The sequence below is a fragment of the Schistocerca americana genome, chromosome 2 (genome assembly GCF_021461395.2).
Source record: "Schistocerca americana isolate TAMUIC-IGC-003095 chromosome 2, iqSchAmer2.1, whole genome shotgun sequence".
In the NCBI taxonomy this organism is placed as follows: domain Eukaryota; kingdom Metazoa; phylum Arthropoda; class Insecta; order Orthoptera; family Acrididae; genus Schistocerca; species Schistocerca americana.
Genome location: NC_060120.1, coordinates 864,703,499 through 864,719,370, shown reverse-complemented (window position 1 = coordinate 864,719,370; position 15,872 = coordinate 864,703,499). Strand labels below are relative to the sequence as shown.

At 41.9% G+C, this 15,872-nt stretch overlaps 1 protein-coding gene across 1 annotated transcript in view; it reads left to right on the top strand.

Annotated features, from left to right (window-relative positions):
• The window catches only part of LOC124594771 (growth hormone-regulated TBC protein 1-A), a 55,762-nt gene that overhangs the window by 24,927 nt on the left and 14,963 nt on the right, over positions 1–15,872 (top strand). The window contains exon 6 of the mRNA XM_047133169.1: positions 544–729. Within this exon, the coding sequence (XP_046989125.1) occupies positions 544–729 (186 nt within the window). The remainder of the gene's footprint in view (positions 1–543; positions 730–15,872) is intronic.

Below are 15,872 nucleotides of genomic sequence, written 5' to 3'. Positions count from 1 at the left end.
ATATCCTTGCAGCAGGGGCATCACTACACTTTGCGTGTGTGCCAAGCACACTGTGCTGGTCTGCAATAAAAGATATCCCAACAGCAAATCATCCTATTTTTGTTGTTGCCTCTAATGCTTCTTCCATCCAAACCTCACCCTCCTGGTTATAGTTATTATTATTACACACTTGGTTCGTATTACAGTTGAGATAGATTAACATGGTATCACAGTTGTCTCTCTTATCTGATTTTCCAGTATGGATTACTGCTCATTCTAATTTGCTCAGCAGTTTTATTGATTAATAACAATTTATTGCAATGCACACTTTCTTTCTGGAACATATCAATCATTAACAAATATAGCTAGATGGAAACAAAGTACCTTTTTATCTTAATATTCTAACTCATTCCTACTGATATTAAGGACGAAAATCAGTAGTCACAACACTTTTTTAATTTGGCTTTTCATGCTTGTATTAGCAGATAGCAAAAAGTCACTGAAAATTAGTTTTCCGGTACATATAAGTTAATTTTATTTAAAATTTGTATTTTTCCTTTTCAGACTGTGCTGAGGATATGGGATTGTCTTTTTTATGAAGGGTCCAAGATAATATTCAGAGTGTGTCTAACACTTATTAAGAGAAATCGAAGCAGTCTCCTTGAAAGCACTGACTTTGCTACATTGGCGGAGTGTTTCAAGAATATTACTAAGGATTCATTAGTCATTCAATGCCATGACTTTATGGAGGTTAGTTTTCACTTTAATATGACCCAAGCTGCATTTTCTGGTAGCAAAATTGTGCGTTTATGTTTAACAAAGCCACATGTAAAGCAATATTTATCCAAAATATGTGTATGTGTAGTTAACAGTGACACCAGTGACCGTATCGTTGTAAGTAGCTGAAATTAGTAGTTGATTGTGATGTGAGGTTCAACATGTAGCATGTCCCTTTGTTAGTTTGCTTTTTCAGTAAGAGAGCTGTAATGTGTGATAGTGCTCATACTGCCATTACAGATTAATTAACCCTTCACCTGTACAAGCTGCCTTCGTGTCATGTAATACTTTGGAGTAATGCTGGGGTGCGGAGGCGATTGGGTGTTGGCGTGGGGGATTGGGAGGGAGTACAGTCTTTTGGGAAGTTGTGCGTGTGAAATTAATTCACGTGCAATGAGGATGATATTATAATTTGACCTTTGCACAAGCAATTTGGACATCTTTGTTGCCTACTTTCAGAAGAGGTTGGTGTGTAGTTATTTTGTTGTTAGTGGGTTTCCTAATTGCCATGTCTTGCAGGGGGTAAGGTATCTCCTTCCAGCCACTGTTCCTCAACACAGTTAGTTATATTTAGTTATTAGTGTCTTTAGCAGTGGAAACATAATAGTGGCCTACCAGAACCTAGTTCATTATATTGAAGTTAGTACCTGGCTGTGGGCAGAGGGTGCATTGAAATTATAAAACAATGCAATTGAACACATGTGCATGTGTGCACCCCCTTTCCTCTGAAAACCCGCGCGCGCGCGCGCGCTCACACACACACACACACACACACACACACACACACACACACACACACACACACACACACACACACCCGCGCGCGCGCGACTGTAGTCTGTGCCTGCTGAGACTGCCCTGTGAGCAGGTGCACATGGTGGGAGACACAACCAGGTGGTGGGAGTAAGGAGGAGGCTGGGGCAGGGAGAGGGAGTGATAGCAGGGTAGGGTTGGGGGGGGGGGGGGGGGGGATGGTAAAGTGCTGCTCATGGGAACATACAGGGATGAGGTGGAGAGAGAGTAGAGCAGCTAGGTGCAGTCAGGAGGTGAGACAGAGGGCACAGGGGAGGATTAGTGAGAAAGAAGAGAGGTAAAAACACTGTGGGTGCATTGAAGGGACTGTGTAGTGCTGGAATGGAAACAGGAAAGGGGCTAGAGCATAAGGACAGAGGCTAACGAAGGTTGAGGCCAGGAGGGTTGGGGGACGTAGGCTATATTGCAGGGAGAGCTTCACACGTGCAGTTCAGGAAAACTGTTGTTGGTCGGAAGGATCCAAATGGCACACATTGTGAAGAACTTGTGGAAATGTAGAACATTATGTTGGGCGGTGTGTGCAGCAATGGGGTGGTCCAGCTGTTTCTTGGCTACAGTTTGTCAGTGGCCATTCATGTCGACAGATAGCTTGTTAGTTGTTACACCCATGTAGAATGCGATGCAGTGGTTGCAGCTTAGCTTGTATATCGCATGACTTGTTTCACAGGTCGCCCCACCTTTTATGGGATAGGCGATGCTTGTGACTGGACTGCATTAGGTGGTGGTGGGAGCATGTATGGGACAAGTCTTTCATCGAGGTCTATTTTGGGAATATGAGCCATGAGGCAAGGGGTTGGGAGCAGGAATTGTATAGGGATGGACGAGGATATTGTGTAGGTTCAGTGGGCAGTGGAATACCACTGTGGGAGGGGTGGCAAGGGTAGTGGGTAGAACAGTCCTCATTTGAGGATACGATAAGAGGTAGTCAAAATCCTGCTGGAGAATGTGATTCAGTTGCTCCAGTCCTAGGTGGTATTGAGTCACGAGGGGAGTGCTCCTCTGTGGCCAGACGTTGGGAATTTGGAAGGTGGTGGGTGACTGGAGAGATAAGGCACAGGAGATCTGTTATTGTCCAAGGTTGGGAGGGTAATTATAGTCTGCGAAGGCCTCAGTGAGATCCCTTGTGTGTTTAAAGAGGGGCTGCATGTTATTACAGATTTAATGGCCGTGGGTGGCTAGGCTGTATGGAAGGGATTTCTTGATATGGAGTGAGTGACAGCTATTGAAGATACCAACCATTTCCTCCACCGACTCTCCATAATTCCTGTTCCTTTACCACTTGGTGCCCTGCTCATCACTATTGATGCCATCCCCTTTTACACTAACATCCCTAATACTGCTATTGAAAACTACCTCTACCAACACCGGACAGATTCCAAACCTACAACCTCCTTTGTAATTGCCGTGACCCACTATATCCTCACTCACAATTACTTCTCCTTTGAAGCCATTACATACAAACAAATCCTGGGTGCAGCTAAGGGCACTCGCATGGCACTGTCCTATGCCAACCTATTCATGGGCCATCTAGAGGAATCCCTGAACACCCATAATCCCAGACCCCTCACCTGTTTCAGATTTATTGATGGCATATTCATGATCTGGATATAGGATGAGGACACCCTATCCAAATTTGTCCAGAACCTCAACACTTTCTTCCCCATTTGTTTCACCTTGTCCTACTGAACCCAACAAGCCACCTTCCTTGATGTTGATCTCCACTTGAAAAATTGCTACATCAGTACGTCCGTCTATATCAAACCCACTAACCACCAGCAATACCTCAACTTCGAGAGCTGCCACCTATTCCATACAGCCCAGCCACCCGTGACAGTTGCATCCGTAGTGACAAGCAGTCCCTCTTGAAATACACGGAGGGTCTCACTAAGGCCTTCGCACGTATGATTACCCTCCTAACCTTGTACAAAAACAGATCTCCCATGCCTTATCTCTCCAGTCATGCACCACCTTCCAAATTCCCACCATCCGGCCCACGAGGACCATTCCCCTTGTGACTCAGTACCACCAGGACTGAAGTATCATACCAGAGATCAGCATTGGCTGAACTGGGGCAGCACATTGCAAGGAAACTACCAGAACTATCTTGAACAGGGTGGCAACTCCATCATGATGATGCACAACCTTTGGAGTCTGAAATTTTATTCCCATCACTAAAGGCAAAGCTGTGGGGCATTCGATTTGAGAACTCTGAAGCAATGGTCAAGAAAAGTGAGGCAATTCTCAAGGATGTGACAAAGAATGGCCAGCACCATATGTTCAAGGACTAGTAGAGACAATATAAGATGTTCATTCACGTAGGAGGGGAGTACTTTGAAAATGTTCATGTAAGCGCTGAAATTGGGTAATAAACATCTGTGAAGGAAAAAAAAATCTGTCTTTGTTGATCAGCCCTTGTGTATAACTGCCATCATATATTAGAAACAGAAATAGTTATCTTTGCTGAGGATGCAAGATTATAGTCATTCCCGGGTGGAGAATCCTCCACTTTTGCACGAGGGGTAAACCAATAATCACAATATAATATTCTAAATTCTTAAGTGTTTATATAGATAAAAACTTGAACAGGAAGTAGGAATGCCAGTTATCGCTCAAACAACCAGTTTTTCGTTACACCAGTTCTTTTCGTCTCCAGTTAACTTGACTGTTAAAACAGCTCAAAATAACTGGTTTTTGAAATAACCAATTATTGATTTTGCATTGCTATTACTTTCAGAAAGAAATGTAGACTTCAAACAAAAATCAAAAACTTCTAATGAAGGTGAAGAGCTCAAAACCATGATCGATATAGCAGTTGACAAAGCAGCAGTAATTGGTCTCGTCGTCTCCGGCCAAAATTGTGAAGGTGAAGGAGACAGATGAGGTGACAGCGAGAGCAAAAGGTCACATTTTAATGGCTTCCCTGCATCATTGCTTTTGGATGGTATCAATTTTTCACTCTGAAACAACTACAAAACTAAAGGTTCAGTTATTATCCTCAATTTATAGTAGGTCATTAAAATTACAGGTGTATCAGTCAAATTTACCTTCTCTTCCAAGGTACATTGTGGGCGTTTTCTCCTTATATGATGTCTGAAGTTTGATGTGCCTCTTCCCATTTTTAATCTTTTAAAACAGATGAAGTGACGTATTTCATTGTTACCATACTTCTAAAAATACTTCCAAACTAGGAATGGTATCATTTGCAGTAAAACTGATGTCGGAGGACGATTGCAAGAAACTACCATATAGACCAGGTGGGGAGAAGTCTTGCACTCTGCACATATGTGTGTACTATCTAATAGACCATGCCACATGGCAAAGGGTATGTTATTGTCTGTGCAGTGCTGTACCACTCCTTACATCATGTTTGTTTCTAGTTTCTAACTGTAGGCGTTGTTATTAAAATAGTGCTGATCACTTTTCCCAATTTCTTTAATAATCCAATATTTCTAAGCAGTGGAAATTTGATGAATGGATTTTACTCATTGTTAAAGTGCTGCTGGTATGGCATATTTATATGCCTTTTTTACTCAGTCATTAGTAAAAGATGAAAAAAAACTGTTATAACTGAGACCCAACAAATATGAAAATATACCTGTTATTTGGTACTAAAATATCAGTATCTGCTTTAACTGGTCAGTTTTTCCCGTCCCTAACTGGAAGTCACATGTTACAGATCTTCTTAAGCATCTAAGTTCTGCAGATTTTGTATTAAGGATAGTGGATCAATCCAAATGAAGTGATCCAATAAAAATTAGGTTGGTTGATTGACCATTTTTAAGTATTTTAATTTTTTTTAATATGTGATTACCCTATAATTGAAAAGTTCAAAACAGTTTTTTTAAAAATTTTATCTTTCACCTTTACTGAATGGCAGCCATTTTCATTTGTAAGCGCGACTGTTTCAGTTTAGAGACGTTAGCAAAAATATGAATATCTCTGCACTGGGTTAGGTTACAGCATTGCAGTTGACATGATTGTTTTTAGGGAAGTGTCCTCTACAACAATGTCAATTACACAAAGTACCCTAAATCCAAAAATAGCCAGTCAAAATGACCTCCAAAGTTTGGTATCCAAATTTTCAAAAGCCCACTTTTTAGGCCCAAAAATAACGAACAAGGAGTGATTTATGGAAGTCTATTTTTTACCTATACTTAGGTATCATACACTACTAGCCTCATATAGAGCAAGAACATTTACAAATGTTTCCTTAATTTTTTATGAATTTTTGAAATTTGAAAATTTTAATTTTTTGTTAAGTTTGGGGTTAATTATCTCAGGTGGGACTTCATATAAAAATATGTTTTTTGCACAGTTTGTACACCTATATGTTAGCAATGTACTGTAAAAATTTCAACATTGATATCGGACTGTGAAAAAAGATATGACTATTTGAAAATGAAGAGAGAATTCACATTACTCTACTACTGAGCCCATGGCTGTTTCCTATTCATGTGTGATATTGGTGGGATATAATCAGTTATTATTGAAATAAGGTACTGAATTATATACAAAAGGTGGAAAAATCACTGAGATTAACATTTATATTATTTTGACATACTTAAAATAAATATTTTCAATTAACATCCTTAGAGATGCCACTGTTCCTAAACCTGGTGGTGAATGTTAAGAACACCAATTTCTTCAGACACCTTCTGTGATATAGCATAAGACCTCCCAGTTGCTGTGGTAAGTTCAAGCACTGAAAGTTTCCTTAAAACATTTTTCATAGGTATCAAAACTTTGTCACTAGTAGATTTCTTGAATGATGTTCTTGGGCCATCAGGGTGGTAAAAATGCATAGAAATATCATTGTTTTCCAAACTTATTCTTTCAACCTCTGCAAGTCACCACTGTCCATCATACACACATGCCACCATGTCATTCAGTGTTAAAGACAGAGATGTAATTTTACTGACACAATGATTCTCATAAATTTTGGTTTCTGATGTTACATAGCCTTGAACTAAGTTTTCTGCAATGCCAAGGAATTTGTTGAAATGCCTTGTTCCTTTTTATTGCTACACAGTTTTCAAATCTGGTTTGAAGTGTTGTTTCCATATGCAGAACCATTTCTTCTTTCTTGATCAGAAAATAAGTGATGCCTTTAATATTATCCTTGCAGAAGACATACATGTCCTGTACTGTGAGAATTTGGTCGGTGGTTGGTCTTTGTAGGCTGGCTTTATGTACTTCATGTTTTGTTGTACCTCCTAGTCCATCACATGCATTTTTGCCATGGCAAGATGCAAAAAAGTGCCATTCAGCCTCCAACTCAAAGTCTGCTTTGTGGTTGCACAGATTTGAAAAATTCTTTTTGTTCTTATACTGACTACCACTTCCATCTGAAAAGTATATCCGTTTCTCAATCTTGGGAAAATTTTCTTTTATGTAATTTATGCCATACTTTTGAAACACATGTACAGCCAAAGTGTTGTGCTCCAAGTAGTTGCTTAGAGTGCAAATTGAAGAACTGCAAACTTCATCTTTCTCATTTTTAAAATAGAGAATAAATGGATGCACTGTTGCCTGGTCATTGACCCAGTTGTACCCTTGTATTGCATCCTGAATCACAAATGTAAAATTTTCTGCAAAATCATCTAGCACTATGCATTTAGTTTCATGAAGTTTTGCTTTTTTGTCCTTCAAAAACTTATTTTGGGTTTTAGAAACATACTGGTGACTTTTGAGTTTTTGTAAGTTATCAATTAAAGATTCCAAGTACTCTTCCTGTGATTTAACCACTGTTATCATTTCTGCCCTGTCATTTGTGACCCACTGTTTGAAGGTAACACTGTCTGGCATTTCCTCATCATATTCGTGAAACAATTCAATAACGGTTTCCTTACCAGGGCATATATTACACAAACTCATCATGCGGTCATAATTGTTAATGTCACAGACCATTAAATCTAGTAACTCTTTGTAGTTAAGATCACTGAGTTTTGCACCCACAATCATCAGCTTGACATTTTGATGATATAAACAAACACATACGGAGTGTGTCCCTGAGAATCCAGCCAAAATACACCACTTAGGGTGGAGGTCACAAAATTTTGACCTTCCAATTTTGCATTCAGGATGAGAATTTTTGAAAGCTACATAAAGTTCATTTAAATTTGACAGCACTAGTCATTTCTGCTTTGTTACTTTAACTCCATTTATAACAACTCTTTTGCTGTCTTCGCAACCTAGGCACATTCTACTGTTTTCGTCATCTTCAAAAAACTGCTGGATCTTTTCAGTTGTTTCTTCACTTATACCTACTCCTTTCTTCTTTCCTAAAACTGGAAGAATGCCTTGCTCTTTCACTAATTTTCGGGTTAGTTTAACCAAACGATGAGAAATGTTGAATTCATGAACTATTCTGTTTCTCTTGACCATGAGTCAAGGAGCAAACTTAAAATTTTAACTTTTTCCTCTTTAGATGTCACTGAACATTTAATTTTTAATATCTCTATTAAGCTCAAATATTCAGTGTCAGATGATGCTGGTGGTAGGTTTTCTTTTTCTTTAGAAATAATGTTGGTATCTGTATTATTAAAGCATGATACCAAGTCTTTCTAATTTTGTCTGAAATTTGTTGTATCTTGTTTTCAATAGCTGCTTTTCTTTTTCTGCTACTTAATTTTATTATTTTTGAAGCAGGAGATTCTAGTACCTTCCGCCGCGGAAGTCGAACATGCGGCAGAACAAATGGACGTGGTCAGCCCATAGAGGGCTCCGCCTCCGTGGCGGCTATTCCGCGCAGCGGCTCTCGCACAGCGAGGGCGCCACCGCTAAGCCACGTGCAGACAGCAGCCAATAGCCACTCCCTCCGGTTCCGTATATAGGGACCCGCTCTGCCCTAGTCCAGCCAGTCTGGTACTCTCTCTGGATTTCGTTTCTGTCTCGGCGGTACTGCGTTCTGGTCGTTGCTCGTTGTTGACATTTGCCTGGCTCTGGTTCCGAGTGGATTTATGTTTGGTGTTTTGGTGTTGTGGTTTCCACAAGCCTCCGTTGTTTCTCTCTTCCTCATTGTGTCGCTAATAGTCGATCGTGGTCGGTTGTTGTCAGTTGTCGTTGGTCTGTCGTCCGACTCATCCTGTGTTTACCCGGTGGTGTGTGCTCCACCGCCAGCGGCTTCCCCGCCTGGCGGCTCCGATCCGCAGCCCAAGGCGTTCCCGCTGTTGGTTGTGGTTACTACAGAGATAGTCTTAACTTAGAACAAGCAAAATCGAATGTGCTAACAACTTCCTCATTTAGAATATAAATGTCATTACCAAGGTTACGTGATTCTGGTTCTGGATTCATCACAAATATTTTTGAGTAACAATTTGGGCGCAGGGAATTTCCAGGAATCACATTACGTTTCACTTGGAAGCTGTCTCACTCTCACATAACAAGGAGAAATGTTCAAGTTTTATTTCCCTCAAACCTTTAGTAATAGGCTTTTTATGAACTTTAAGTGGATCACAGCAGTTTCTTCCAAAAATGTGGTTGTACTTCAGAATATATTTCTTCTCATGATACTCGCACACTGATGTTACAGAACAACTTACTCGAAATTTAAACAAAGTTTGTGTAACTTCATCAAAGTCATTGAAATTTTTCAAGTTTTTTGAAACTGAACTGTAAACTGTTTTGACACATTTCACTTGCTGTCTGTCCAGCAGAACACTGTTTATCCATGTTATTGCATTCCAGTTACTCTCAAAATTAATTACAAATTACACACAGAACAAAGCACATAACACATTCTACACTCTCGAAGTATGTACATCCACTATAATGGAGGTTCCAGAACAGACTGACTACAACAATGCCACACCCAGCAATAATGTACTTCTTTATTGACAATAAGCCTAAACGTAAATGGGTATTTCTGTTACCATAGAACAAAAGCGAAAGCTCCTATTGTTTAATATTGCATTAAAAGTAAATAAACTAAATGAATATTGGGTGATACTGCTAACTAATAATATGTCACAATCAAATTTTATCACAATGAAACAATAAACAATTTAAATAGGCAACAGCCATAAAATCAGTTGTAGAGTAATCCACTGCAGAAATTTTTAATCGCTCTCCGTTTCTCTGCTGCATTGAAACGAGCCACGCGCTTCGTATGACAGCTGCAATCTGGGCCAGTTCTTGTAGCCTCCACCAAATAACCCGTGCTTGTGACAAATTCTTCACCCCTTTGTGTGGCTAATTTCTCCTTTTCTTTTGGATGCTTGTCTTTGTTCACTTTATCTTGCTTTCTTCTAGGGTGTCACATCATCATCTGACTCGACACTTTAAAGAACACAAAAAAATACTTCACTCACTGAGAAATATCTACTATCTACTGAATATAAACACACCCAGGCAACAAGCAGCTCCAGCTTGCACTGCTACAGAAGCTGTAAACAAATCCAGCCCTCATTGTCGACCCAATCTCCTGCCATTTCTAAACACTCACAACTCGACCTCTGCCTCTTAAATACAGTTGCGCCACACATTTCAGTGTGGCTCATGCCACATATTCGGCCATTGATCTCTTGGTTTGCAGGCGCCTGTCCAGATGGGCTTTAAACAAGGCAGACTGGGATGCTTCCACCTCTGCTGTCACCGTTGACTCTCCCCCACATGGTAACATTGATGTGTTTGTTGAGCAGGTAAATACAACGATCATTTCTGCAGTGGGAAACGCGATCCCTCGTTCTTTAGGGTGCCCCCAGCGAAAGACAGTCCCTTGGTGGTTGCTGGAAGTTGCTGAGGCAATTAAGGGGCATCGGCGAGCTCTACAGCGGCATAAGCAGCACCCTTCCCTGGAGCACCTCATAGCCTGTAAACGGCTCCGTGCCCACGTTCGCCAGCTTATCAAAAGACTGAAACAGGAGTGTTGGGAGAGATATGTCTCGACCATTGGGTGTCATATGTCACCTTCCCAAGTCTGGGGAAAGATCAAGTGAGTTTTTGGGTACCAGACCCCAACAGGTGTTCCTGGTGTTAACATCATATCTACCGATGTGAACGAGATTTTTGTGCACTTCGCTCGCGCCTCTGCATCAGAGAATTACCCCCCAGCCTTTCGCACTCTCAAACGGCGGATGCAACAGAAAGTCCTCTCATTCACTGCATGCCACAGTGAACCCTATAACGTCCCATTCACAGAGTGGGAGCCCCTCAGTGCCCTTGCACATTGCCCCGACACAGCTCCTGGGCCAGATTAGATCCACAGTCAGATCTCTCATCTGGCTAAAAGAGACATCATCTTCAACTAGATCTGGTGCGATGGCGTCTTTCCATCACACTGGTGGGAGAGCACCATCATACCAGTGCTCAAACCTGGCAAAAACCCTCCTGATGTGGGTAGCTATTGGCCCATCAGCCTCAACAATGTTTTTTGTTAGCTGCTAGAACATACGGTGTGTCAGTGGTTGGGTTGGGTCCGGTCCTGGAGTCACGTGGCCTACTGGCTCCGTGTCAGGATGGCTTCCACCTGGGTCGCTGTACTACTGATAATCTTGTGTCTTTTGAGTCTGCCATCCGAACATCCTTTTCCAGATGCCAACACCTTGTTGCCATCTTTTTTGATTTACAAAAAGCATTTGACACCAACTGGCGACATCATCTCCTTGCCACATTATACGAATGGGGTCTCCGAGGCCGACTCCAGATTTTTATCCAGAATTGCCTGTCGCGTCTTACTTTCGGTGTCCAAGTTGGTGCCTCCCATAGTTCCTCTCATATCCAGGAGAATGGGGTCCCGTAGGACTCTGTATTGAATGTATCTCTATTTTTAGTGGCCGTTAACAGTCTAGCAGCAGCTGTAGGGCTGTCTGTCTCACCCTCTCTGTATGCAGATGACTTTAGCATTTTGTACTGCCCCACCAGTACTGGAGTTGATGAGCAGCATCTACAGGGAGCCATTTACAAGGCACAGTCATGGGCTGTAGCCCACAGCTTCCAGTTTTCAGCCGCGAAGTCGTATGCTATGCACTTCCGTCAGCGTAGTACCATTCATCTGGAACCAGAACGTTACCTTAATGGTGATCCCCTCACTATAGTGGAGACATATCAATTTTTAGGACTGGTTTTCGATGCCCGATTGACTTGGCTTCCTCACCTTCATCTGCAGAAGTGCTGGCAGGACATAAATGCCCTCCACTGCCTGAGCAACACCAATTGGAGTGCAGATTGCTCTGCGCTGCTGCAGCTCTACAGAGCCCTTGTTCAATCCCGCCTTAACTATGGGGGGTCTAGTTTATGGTTCGATGTCACCCTCAGCATTGCATGCGTTTACTCGACCCAGTGCACCACTGTGGCGTTTGACTAGTGATGGGAACTTTTAGGATGAGTCCAGTGACCAGCGTCCTTGTGGAGGCTGGAGTCCCTCCATTCCAGGCCAGGCGTGCCCAACTGCTTGCCAGTTACACTGCACACGTTCATAGTTCTCCTGTTCATCTGAATTACCGTCTCCTTTTCCCACCCACGTTCATCTCCTGCATCAGTGGCCCAAGTCAGGGCTTACAATTACATTTCGCATCCAATCTCTTCTGTCTGAAGTGGAGTCCTTGCCTTTACCACCTATACTCGAGGTCCATTCACATACACCTCCATGGTGTACACCTGGTCCGCGGCTTCGCTTGGACCTTTCACACCGCCGAAAGAACTCAGTTCACTCTGTATCTCTCCACTGTCACTTCCTCTCAACTCTTGACATGTACCAAGGCCATGAAATGGTTTACACCGATGGCTCGATAGCTGATGGTCACATCGGCTTCGCGCATGTCCATGGAGGACATAATGAACAACATTCCTTGCCCAATGGCTGCAATGTTTTCACTGCAGAGCTGGTGGCTATATCTCATACTCTTGAACACATCCGTTCATGCCCTGGGTTGTCGTTTCTTCGGTGTACTGAATCCTAAAAGCTATCGACCAGTGCTACCCTTGTCATCCTTTGGTAGCGACCATCCAGGAGTCGTCTATGCTCTGGAACGGTCCAGTCATTCAGTGGTGTTTGTGTGGACCCCAGGATGCAACGGAATTCCAGGCAATGAACTTGCTGACAGGCTGGCCAAACGGCCTACACTGAAACCGCTTATGGAGATAGGCATTCCAATAACTGACTTGCATTTGTTTTTAAGCCGCCAGGTTTTTTGGCTTCGGGAGACGGAATTGCATAGTCTCAGTACGAACAACAAACTGCGTGCTATTAAGGAGACTACGAATGTGTGGCAGTCCTCCATGCAGGCTTCTTGCGAGGACTCTGTGGTTCTCTGCCAGCTCCACATTGACCACGCTTGGGCGACCCACAACTACCTCGTGCGCCATGAAGACCCGCCTCAGTGTCGATGCGGCGCCCAGTTAACAGTGGCCCATATTCTGGTGCAGTATCCTGCTTTGACTGCCTTGCAATGAAATCTTCGGTTACCGAACTCATTGCCACTAATTTTATCTGACAACGCTTCATTGGCTCATTTAGTTTTATGTTTTATTCGTGAGGATGGGTTTTATCATTTGATCTAAGTTTTAGCTCAAGTCCTTTGTCACTTTGTGTCCTCCACCCTAGTGCTCTTAGGGTGAAGGTTTTAATGTGTTGCATAGTGGCTGGCTTCTCCTTTTTATTCTCAGGGTCAGCCAGCCATGGTAATCTGTTGTGTTGTTTTAATCTCTTCTACTACCTGTTTCTTGCGTGTCTGTGGATTTCTTCTCCCCTTTTGTCCATTTCAGTGTTTGTTGCCCTTATGTCGTTCTTGTGGTTTTTCCTTTCTCTCCGTTTTGTGTTATCAGTCTCGCTTGTTTTATTCTCACCCTTGTGGCATTGTTTTATTCAGAACAAGGGACCGATGACCTAGCAGTTTAATCCCTACCCCCTCTTTTAAACCAACCAACCAACCAACCAACCAACCAACCATACCTGAAGAAATAGAAGAGAGATATCAGTCCACTGTTCATCAAATTGAAACTAGACATCATCATCTTGGACAGTTTCCAGCCTCTGGCCAAGTCTGTATGGAACACAGGCCTCTCCATTGTCTTCTGTCTTGCCACTGTCTCTCCGTCTTCACCTTGGTCCAGTCTTCTCCTTTCTTCTGGGCGCATTCCTCTACTCCTTTCAGCCATTTGTCTCTGTGTTCCTCTTGGTCTCTTTCCTTCCAGTTTCATCTCGTGTAACATCCTGGGTATCCTCTTCTCCATTCTCTTAACATGCCCATACCATCTCAGCCTTAATTTCTCCATCTCCTCCTGTTATTGTTACACCTTCATTAATTCTCTGATCCTCTCATTTCTTAACCTGTCTATCTTTGTTAATCCAGTACTGTTTATCAAGAATTTCATCTCACTAGCTTGTACTTTGCTTCTCTCTCTTACTTTCATAACCCAGGTTACTGATGCATATGTCAGGATTGGGACATAGTATGACTGGTATATAACCTTTTTACTGATTTGGAGTACATCCTTGGTCCATATCAGGCTTCTGACACCCTTCTGAAATGCATCTGCATTTCTCCCCCGCTCGTTTATTTCTCTGCCGTTTTTTCCATCCTCCTGTATCAGGCTTCCTAGGTACTTGAAACACTCCACTCTCCTCAATCGTTATTCCAGTTGTTCCTCTCTCCTTCTTTCTTGTTGTGATAATCATCTCACTCTTACTTATACTAAATTCATCCCATATTCTTGTACTGTTCATTCCCATATGTCCAGCTGCTCTTGTACCTCCTTCTCATTCCCCCAAATCATATCATATCATCTGCAAACACCATAGCTTTTATCTTCCTTTCACCAATTACTTATGCTACTGTACTCATTATATCATCCATCACTACAATGAAGAGTAATGGTGAAAGTGCACTTCCCTGCCTCAAGCCATTCTTCTGTTCAATCCAAGCTGATCTCTCTCCTCCCACTTTCACATAGCTCACACTTCCATGGTACATTTCCCTTATCCTCCAAATATACTGTTTTGCTACTCCTCTGTTCTCCAGGGCTTTCCACACTTTACTTCTATGTACACTATCATATGCATTTTCAATGTCCAGGAAGGTCATTAGTAGATCTATTCCATAGTCATAGTGCTGTTCATTAAGTTGCTGTAGAGCAAAAATTAGATCCACCGTGGACCTTCTCTCATTCTTCCTTCAAATTTTGCCCAAATTCGTGCTTCCAAAATTTTCTCAAAAATCTTGGCACAATGACTCATCAGTGGTATCCCTCGATAGTTCTTGCACTCTTTTCTATTTCCCTTCTTAAAGATTGGGACAATTATGCCCTTCTTCCAATCTTCTGGGATCATCTTCTGTCTCCACACAATTTTCATCACTCGATATAGCCATTGCTGCTCTCACCATCTCCTCACTCAGCTCATCCAGACTGGTGACTTCCCTCCCTCCGTCTTGCCCAATGCTTCTTCCACTTCTCCCCATGTAAGGTCTTTTTCTGTTTGCTGTTCCTCCTCTTTTTTCTCCTCCCCTTGTTCCTCCTCATCCAGGTCCCCATTCGTGTTCAGGAGTTCTTCAAAATACTCCTTCCACATGTTCTTGAGTTCCTCCTTATTCTCTACATCTTGTTCACTTTTGTTCACCATTCAAGCATAATCTGTCATTCTGTTCTTCCTCTTACTTTTAATCATCCCATATAACACCTTTTTTGAATCTTCACTATCCTCCTCCATCATTATGGTCCACTGTTCCATCCACTTTCTTCTTTCCTCCACCACCACTCTTTTTGCTTATTCCTTTCTTGCCTGATACTCTCAAATTGAAACTAGTGATCAGGAACATTTGAATTGGTTACCAAATCAATGTCCAGCTTGTGAATATGTCCCCCAGTGAAATTTAGTGACTACAAATTAGGATATCAGCCTCAACAGTCTCAAGAATCAAATGCATTAGTTTGGCTGTCAAAAGCAATCCATGAAGAGCTTGCACTAACAAACTGCAGTGAAGCTACAGAAAGTAGTAATTCGAATAAATTGTTTAACATGATGAAGAAGAAATGAAGGAATTTGAAGAAAATGATACGTGGGACTTAGTAGAACTGCCTAAAGGAAAATGCACTATCGATAATGGATAGGTAATTCATATTAAATATAGATCTGGTGGATCGATTGATCAATACCATTCTCATTTGGTTGTGCATCGTATGTTTCAGTGTACTGGACTTAACTGTGAAGAAACTTTTAGTCCAGTTGCTCATTATGACACAATTCGTGCTGTAATAGTGGTTGCAACAGTAGAAAATTTGAGAATTGGTCAATTTGACGTTGGAACTGCATTTTTGTTTGGTGACTTGTATACAGAAATGTGCTCAACTCAACCAGAAGTTTTCAA